The 9,816-nt window shown below is 28.7% G+C and overlaps 1 protein-coding gene across 1 annotated transcript; it reads right to left on the reverse strand.

Annotated features, from left to right (window-relative positions):
- Window positions 1-343: 343 nt before the first annotated feature.
- Window positions 344-5,437, reverse strand: LOC111040559. Its single transcript, XM_022324493.1, has 4 exons — window positions 5,296-5,437; window positions 5,011-5,166; window positions 3,949-4,116; window positions 344-1,148 (listed from the first exon to the last, which is right to left on the reverse strand). The coding sequence occupies exons 1-4, from the start codon at window positions 5,377-5,379 to the stop codon at window positions 972-974; spliced, it is 585 nt and encodes a 194-aa protein (XP_022180185.1). The 5' UTR covers window positions 5,380-5,437; the 3' UTR covers window positions 344-971.
- Window positions 5,438-9,816: the final 4,379 nt, after the last annotated feature.

The raw sequence follows: 9,816 nt of genomic DNA on the forward strand, positions 1-9,816 counted from the left end.
ATTTTAAAACAAACACAAAAAATATGAGACTCAGCCAAACATACGGGCCTTACAGACCCGCACTGCCCACCGTGCTTACGTGCTTAAATATAACTTTACAACATTGTTAACTCTGCTCATTAGCTTTATTGATTGATTAAAATTATTACAAAAACGTCAAAAACGATATTGTCTTTATTTTTATTATTCAATTTAACTCTTGTGCGCACGAAATTGGTTGGCACATAGAACACACGTCGTTAGCTGTTTACAATATTTTAATTTTCGAGTGAGTGATGATGATGAACATTTTTCAATTACATTGAACATTTATATTTGATAATTTGGTTTAAACCTAACTTATTTACTTTTATTTTGTGTACAATTAATAAACTTCTGTGTAGCGTATAGGTACTTGCATAATAATAATAATAGGTATATGAGTTTGTTGTGTGTTTGAATTAGAATTACAACCTATAATATTTATATTTTATTATACTTATAGGTATCACAATGAATGGTGTGCTTAATATTGCCCTACCGTTTCAGTAATTGCGTATTATAATACTCCACAGAACCTGACAATAAATAACTGAAAGTTAACTAAAAGTGTGAGGTGATACATAATACTTCCTCACATGGCTAACTAATATAATATTAATAAGTAATAGCTAATATAAGGTTCCCTTAACTACATTACAGTACCTACTACCTACCTACTCAGATAATAATAAATATTGCATAATGCACATGTCATATGATAGGTTATGACTAGAGACCGGAATTATATGCTTTAAAAAGTTGATAAATATGAATGAACAAAATGGTAAAGTATTATGAAATATTATTTTCTTCATAGTTGTGCATACATTTAGTATGGATATGGAAATGCATATAGTTTCGGTCTCTAGTTAGGTATGACTTATGAATATTGAATACAAATACTGAAAAATATTATACTGATATTATATTATTAAGTAGGTATAATTTTATCAAATCGGTTTTTCCCATGGTCTTACAAGATTGAACTCAACAACCCCGCAGCCGAGTACTTTTTTTGCTTCATTTTTTATTTTAAACAATAGTTTATATTTTCCATAAAAATACACTTTAGGAGAGTTATGGTCTTCTAATTCCTTCACGTCAAGTCCTGGTGTAGTAAATATGCCCTGAAAACATTAGACGATATATTATTACAAATACACAGTAATTTGAAAGTGCAGTATGAAGTGTCACTTTATTTATAATGTTTTCAAATTTGGTTGTATGATACTACAGTTTGGAGTAAAATTGATAGAATATTATATAATAATTTAACATAAATCTTCAAAATTTGGTTTCCCTTAAAATAATAAAAACATTAAACTCATTAATTTATGATGTTATATTATAAATAAATAGTAAATCAAGATGTCCCTATGGAAAGTGGGTTAGGTTAGGTTAGTATTTTTATTTTCAACAAAACCTCAATGTGACTTACATACTTAAAATCAAAAATCGATTCCCTTATTATGTTGTAATTCTAGATTAATTTTAAAGTATTGCTTATTAATATTAATACCACGAACCACAACCGTTCCACGGTAATAGTACCTACGCTATATAATATTACGTACATTGCGACGAGCAATGTTCTCAAATATTCCCACCCGCGTGCAATCCCGAATATTCTAATGCCACCCCGACGTGTTTCAATTAGACATTATTCGGTAATATTCTGTTATTATTATTCGTCGCTGCAGCCTACAGGTCTATTTAACAGTTTAAGTAATTCGTTAAAGGTAGTTTTTATGCATGCATTTTTAATACTGTTTCTAATGAGTAAAATCCGCTATCTCTGTCACCTGATACTTGTAGGTACTTTCTGTAGTTCTTATATTAATTTATAATTATTTATATACTATATAATATAGGTACTAGCATACTACTAAAAAGTTATTAGAACATACTATTGACCACTTCAGAGTTTTAATTTCTGTATCTTTTCTGGTGGAAAAGTGAATCTAATCAGAAATTTCGAGAGGACAAAATTGAAAATTCAAAGTAGGTTTCAAAAGCGCCGAGAAAGTCGGGGATTTTTGTTCAAAACCGGTTTTAGTAAATGTAACTAAAAAATTAATGACTGTATGTACTCTACGTTTTTAATTCCTTTCGAGCTATTTTTAGGCATGAGTATAATTTTCAAAATGTATTACTGATCAAACACGGATCAGTTCTCGCACTTTCGAGCCTGCTCGTTTGTCCTCCAGACTGCGGCGCACTTGGTGCAATTTCAATTATTATCGCGTCGGCCCATACCTTTCTGCTGTCGAAGTCGGTCTGTTCATTTCCACGTGGTTGCCGCGGGCTGGGCGGCTGGCACAATAAATGTTGACTTTTTTCTGCGGCCGTGCCTGACGCATCGCACGTCGGCTAGCCGCCGAGTGCTGTTTTTTGTGCAGCAAGACCTTTGTGCTTTTTCGGAGGACGCCTGTGTGTTGACGTTAAGTCGTCGTTCCGCCCTAGTCGGCCCTCGTGGTGTTATATTGCAGAATATTATAGTCTTCGTTTTTGCTTGATGTCAAACGACCTAACTCTACGTGACCTACTTCGCGAATGTTGCCTTTGGACGTGACTGCAGCCCTCGAGCGGTAACATGCCTCACTCGTCTCGTTCGAGCTGCGACTTCAATCCTGATCCAGCAGCTGCACCCAGTCTCCACTCGTGCCATCTTTTGTATTGTGTGTTGTCAGTGGTTGCTGCATTGTTGTTATTTGTATTTGTTTCTTATTCGATCATTGTCGATACGTATTATTATATATAACCTCGGGCGCCCTATTTGCTAGGCATATTATATGTGAATTATATATATATATATATATATATAGGTATATGTGTATTTGTTTTTAGTGATACTATACTGTTCTCACAGTGTGTATTGTGCATTATTTGCCATAATATTAATATTATTATACTATTTGCCTTGCTTGTATAAATACACCTATTTGTTTTGTTATTACTTAGAACCGGGTCACCAGACATCCTAACCTGCTGTGATTTATTTCTATGTTTTTTGTTATTAATTATTATTCAAATCATGTATTATACAACAACTTAACCTTGTTACCATTTTTTATTAGTTTTAATTGTAAACACACCCACAGGCAACACACCTATACACAAATACACATATTACATAACACGCACTAAATTGTTCGACAGTAAATTCCCGGCAATCTCGACTACTAGATATTCGAGTTATTACACCACCATATACCCAGCTAGTCATCCATATTTTTAAGACCTAGGCGTTAGTGGAGTGTAAAAGGAAGTTGGTGTACAGGCACGCATATTACTAATGTACATTCCCGGTCCTTACAATGATATTACATCATTGAATTCAAATCGAATACTAACCATTGGAGTAACCCACATGCCATCAATGTACCTTTATCACTACATCAGTAGTTAGTATAGTTCCCATTTATCATCTTTTAATTTGTGCCTGAGCAGTAGGTACACGACGAGTAGTCGAAATAATTATTTGATTTCCAACTTTAGTACTGGTAAGAATGTAAATCTAATTGGTGCATTTAAGAAGTAAAAATGGAATATTCCCAGAAGTTTTCAAAAGCGAAATTTCTAATAATTGTTAGTTTTTTTATCACTATTGACTATAATCATTTTTTCTCTTATTCAGAAAGTTGAAAATGTAATACATGGTTCCTCTTCAGTTGTTCTCGGTTAGGTTAGGTGACAATTTAAAGTGTAAATTCACAATAGTTTTCTATAGTTCAACTTCGATTTGAAAAGTTATTGTTAATAATCAATTGCGAAAAATTATTGTTAGACCCAAACGGAGGATAGCTTAAAGCTTCATATTATACTAGGTATTCTTATTAATATTAATTCATAGATTTTCTAGAGATAAAAATAGTTAAATCCATGTTTTAATATCTAAACAACTAATTAACTGTTTTTATACATTACCACTGGTAGAGGACAACTTGTAGAGGGAACACTAAAAGTCTTAATCATTGCATACCAAGCATTTCCTAGTACTTTCTTCAAACTACTACATGCATTCTTTGATATATAAACTGCTGAATTTGGTTTCCAACCTCCAATTAAACTCCATGACGCAACGTTTGCATCAAGCTACAAAAAAATAGGTGTAGTACATTTTTCAAGTTGGATAAACTATATGGACATTTACAACTATTCAAGTGGAAACAACATTTTTTTCATTCATTCAATTATACATTATATTCATATTTTTAATTAAAAAGCCAAGTATTTGATGAAATAATTTACTGCTATTTCTTTATTTTTATACTTTTTAAGAGTGATTTCTAAAAATTATTTTTTAGATTGTGAGCGGAGCGATGAATGTATTGATTTTACAATGATGTGTGTTTTTATATTTATTTATTTATTTATTTATTTTGTTTGTGTCTGTCATCAAGGTTTCTTGGGAATTTTTACGCAAGACCATTTTTCAAAAAAAATTGATTTTGGTTTTTAGTGTAACTCTATCAAAATATTTTGATTTGTGTTGAACTTTTTATAGGCATATTAAATTTTCGATTATTATTTGTTTTTTTTTAACTTGTGGCAATTTTCTTATTTTGTTGTAATTCAAAAACAAATTACTATAGACACTTGAAATTTACACCAAATGTTTATTTCATCAATTTATATATTTGATAACATTTTCAAAATATTTTGACTTGTTTTCAGCTGTTGACGGACATTTTCAATTTTCATTTTTTTCTATAAAATGCAATTTACAATGTACCTTTTTTATTACCTGAAATGTCTGAGCAAAACTTACAATAAAAGAGGTTATCGCGGGCACGGCGATAACTTCAATACATTTTCCCAAACAATTAGTTATTTTGTAGCTATTTATGTTATAGTGTTATCAGATAAATACAATATGGCCTCCTTAATTACTTCGATACTTCAATAATTTATATCACGTATACAATAATTTTTTTATTACGTTTTCTTACTTAGTGTAAGGTTGTGTTTGGTTAGGTTCTTACTTACTGTAAGAGTATCGTCGAAAGGTATCAAATATGTTATATTCCCTTTTAACTCAGTTTTACTTGTCGTCTTTTTACTAAAATAAACGTCAAATTTAATTGAATGGCTTGCTGTCGATTCACAAGGGTATATTTTTTCAAATACCGTACGGTATTCTCCCTGTAATAAGAGTAATAAATAAAAACATTATACATTTTAATATAAATCTCATAAATAAATTATGCTTCTCAATGATAATCATAGATGATTCGTAATGTATTTAATAAAACAAGTTGAATATTAATTTACCAAAGGCAAGTTGGGCATAAAACTTTTTTGTGATTTGGCCAAGGAAAAAATTCCGAAAAGAACGAATACTTTTGTATAGTTCATTTTTAAAGATATTTACTTCATTTCAACAATAAGAATGTATACAAGTTATGTATGAAGTATAAACTATATTGCTACAGTATGAGAGATTGTCATGCTTGTTGTCATGCTTGAGCTGTAACCTCTGAAGGTTGCCGGAAATGTCTATGTAATTATAATATTATATTTAATCGGGAAATAGGATATAGTAACAAAATGGTTCCGGAAATTACATTTTTGCACATTGCAACTGAATGATACAAAATGTATTGAATTAATTAGATGTGTTACTATTTGTTTCTAATAGTATATCGAAGAACATTTTTTTAATACAATTTAAAAACAATTTTCATACAACTTTTGGTGAATACAGAAAATATGATTTAAGTTATCATTAATAAGTAATAACCTTAGTCTGAACTCTGAACTGTTATAGAACAAATTATGAAACCATAGTACTCAGCACCCGCATTAACTGGAACCCCTAACACTCCTAAAACAATTAAAAAATCATACACCTGGAACCCATATAACCTGAATGGTTCTGCTTTCAAAACACCTGAATTAACAACTGTTGTAATTCATTTTTACTAGTAACTAGAAGATATATTTGATTGGAATAAGTAAAATGTTAAGATTAGATACACACAGAGATACCTTGTTATGAGTATTTTTTGTTGTTGAGTTACAGAGACTTAATCCTTAATAAAGAGGTACACTCGACATCTGCTTTACAGCAGAGTGGTTACCTACTTTTCCCATTTTTTTTAAAAATTAATTACCATGTATATTAGGTACATTTTTAACTATAGTGTATTCTCCCATCTCATCTATTTTGTCTTAGGTTTAACGTATAATTATAACTTTTTCATAATATATGCACATTTTTAAATTCTATTAGTTTATTAGTTATTATTTATTTTAGGTTTAATTGTTATTTGCATTACAAAATATACCATTAATATAATGGCACTTATGGTGTACATAACATAGATACATTTTATTTTCTGTTTTGTTTAATCAGATAAGAGTTAGGTATTACATTTTCTGTTTGTGTAATTATTTCATCTAGTAAGTATAGTTAGATTTATATCTGAAGTTTCAAATTGAGGCCATTATGTCAAATTGTACACGGATATTTTAGACAAATTTTATGTTATTAAATGTGTGTTTTATTTTTACATTGTATTAGTAAATGGATATTTTTTTTATATTGTTAGTGTTTGTGTTTGTATTGAATCGTATTGTATTGTATTATATTATTTGCTTATCGCATACTCATGTGTTATTAATATATTATTAAGTTATTATTTCTTATTATTACTATTATCATTGTAATTATTATAATTATTTATATCCAGTTTTGAGAGTTATCTAGATGCATTTGTATAGTTGGAAATTATCTAATTAATTAACTAAGATAAACAAATTTACCTTTCTAGATAAATTTGTCTAGATGAGATTATTTGTATAAATTGTGCTATTTAAAATTATTATTTTATAAAAACTTCATATTATATACCTACATAAATTATAATTTCCCGGATTCATATGCTCTAAAAAGCTCAGAAGTATGCACTTAAAAAGTTTAAAATATGCATATATGCTCTTATTTTGTAGGAATATACACTATAAAACAAAAATTATGCAAAAAAAATCGATAAAAAAGTTTTATTTTCATTATTTTTTATATGTTTACATAAAATTATATTTAATTTTTAAATTTTTAAATTTATTTATATAAAATTCATTTTTTGTAGTTACCTATTTCAACATATTGTAATTTCAATTTGAAAAATTAATATTTAAAATTATAAAGTATAAATTAAATCAAATGAAAATAAATTACGCGCACTCGGAACAAGACTAACATGACTAATAATGTTTGATTTACGAAAACCTACTCAAATACAGATTACTACTTTCCCCGATAGGTCTCAGATAAGATAAGAAAACGACTTCGTCTAATTACATGGACAATAAATATAATAAGTAATTATTCAGTAAAATATTACATATTATGCATTTAAAAACCGATAAAAAAGCAAAAGAAATCATAAAATACAGAACATACAGTATACATATCAAAAATTACAAAATATGCAAAAACAAGCGAAATAAAACTTTCCATTACAGATCTATTGACTATAATTCAAATTTGTAGCTTACCTAACTATTTTTTGGACTGTTTAGAAAAAACATACAAAATACAAATGCATGTAAATCCGGGTCCTAAATTAATAATAGTATTTATTAACATCAAACAAAGTATTCTTTCATTTAGTAATTCATATTATTAATTATTATATCATTTTAAGTAGGTATATTTAAATTTAAAAATGTGTATTATACTATGTTATTATGTAATTTATACTTTTTACTCATAATAATGTCTATTAAAAACTTTTATTTAAACCTATTATCTGTGTTTAAACCATATTCAAGTAGTAGCAAGGAGCAGATAGGTACTCTTAAAGAGTTTGATTTTATATAATATCTCAATTTTAATTCCATGTAATAATTATCTGGTTTGGATTGTAGTAGGTTTAATAAATTACAAACCACTGCTGAATCTTTATTTACTTATTGATAAACTGACCAATTTTTAAGTTTATTCAAAAGCTTAAATATTTTATATATTATTCCTTAAAAGCAGTTTTATGGCTGAATTTTTTTCACTGTTTCGAATGTGTATAAATGACAAACTAAAAAGTTACGACCAAAAATAATAATACATTTATAATTATTTATCTACAAGATTCTTTGAAAATGTTGTCGACAATTGAACTTAAAATACTTATGAAAAAATCGTGTCTATGAATCTTTAATATTTTTCAATTGCTGTTATAACTACTTATGAGAAACTTTATATTATATTTTCAAGCGTTAAACCTCACGACCAAATAAACAACCTCTAAGCAAGGCTCGGAACTGTATGCATTTGAATATTTCTTAGGAAATAGTACATACAATATATAACAATCTAAATACAAAAATTTGTGTCGTATAGTTTTGCATAAATGACTAACTTTACATGATTTCGCACATTTTAAGATTTTAAGTATACAAATCCAGGGGCCTTAAACCCGCTGCCCGTCCTGTCATAATATGTGGCCAGCGATCACATTTGAAATTTAGCATGTATATTTTCTATTTCGATAAAATTATAAGGGCTAAGCCATCGCTATCGGAAATATGCGTTAAGATAAATACATAAATAATTTGTAATTTGTAATTTAAGATATAATTATAAAAATTGTTATAATAAAACTGCATTTTTGTATAAAATACATGTTTTTACTACGAATGCAAGATTATTAAAAAAATAATACGTGACTGGCCCCCTGCATAAAAAGGTTGAAGTCCCCTGATATAAATACATTATATTATGCCAGCAAATCATAGATTTAAAAATTTAAAAATAAAGAGCCACCACACATCGTCTCTATTTTGAGTATTATACTATACCAAAAATTGATTTCAATTTATTGATGCAGTAAAAACGGGGTCTAGGATATTTCGCCGCCACCGTTTCGACTCACGAAACTTCGAACCTACACCATCCCAATTTCGAAAATATATTCATAATTTGCTTATTATATAGATTTGTAATGAAAATATTATCCCATAACCTTATTTTATCGTATAAAATAATTTATTTCATTGATTAAAGTAAGTCGAATCGTGTGAAAGAATCCAGTAGCTTACTTAGGATTTTACTGCCCTGGCCCCTGGGTAAATATTTTTTGTAATGCTCTCTTTCCCCTGCCCCCGGTTTCTTATAGTTGCGATTTTTCTCATCAATAACAAAACTTACAACACATGTGATATGGTAATAGTATCATGCAGTTTAAAAATCTATCGAATGTCCCAACCCTCAGTGTTGAATATCATATAGATACTCTCAGTAGCAACTGTGATAACAAAATAACTAAAGCAAATTGCAAATTGCAAAATACATATTTTATTTAATCTATTTATGAAACAGTGAACGTTTTAAAAGTTAATACTTATCTCTTGAAGTAATTGATAAAAGACGCATAGTGAATTATGGCCAATGGCCATTTCTAATGTACTGAAAGAATTATAAATATTTTTTAATAAAAACATCGATGAAAGCCACACAATGGTACGTATACGGCCTTCTTGCATTAAAATCATGGTTAAAATCAATATAAACATTTTTAGAAAACGAAAAAATCGTCCAATGATAATAATTTATAATTTATAAATGTTATGTATCTTCAGTTATATTTTGTTAGAGTTACACCAAACAATCAAAATCAATTTTGTCTAAAACTGGTCTTGCTTAAAAATTTCTATTTATTCTTAATTTGTTTTTGTTTTCCTCGTCGCTTTTGAAAACTCCTGGGAATTTGAAAATCGAATCATCATTTCAACTATTTTTCGTGTATACAGTGTGTACTATATACCAGTGGCGTATCCAGGGGGGGGGGGGGG

Source organism: Myzus persicae, unplaced genomic scaffold (genome assembly GCF_001856785.1).
Source record: "Myzus persicae strain clone G006 unplaced genomic scaffold, MPER_G0061.0, whole genome shotgun sequence".
In the NCBI taxonomy this organism is placed as follows: Eukaryota; Metazoa; Arthropoda; class Insecta; order Hemiptera; family Aphididae; genus Myzus; species Myzus persicae.

What these genes read in the sequence shown, in the direction of transcription:
- LOC111040559 (XM_022324493.1), bottom strand. Translation starts at nt 5,379, where the DNA reads ATGAACTATACAAAAGTATTCGTTCTTTTCGGAATTTTTTCCTTGGCC. An exon ending in CTTTCGACGATACTCTTACA is followed by an intron (nt 4,117 to 5,010) that starts GTAAGTAAGAAC and finishes ATTTTTTTGTAG; the next exon opens with CTTGATGCAAACGTTGCGTC. An exon ending in CAAGTTGTCCTCTACCAGTG is followed by an intron (nt 1,149 to 3,948) that starts GTAATGTATAAA and finishes TAATGTTTTCAG; the next exon opens with GGCATATTTACTACACCAGG.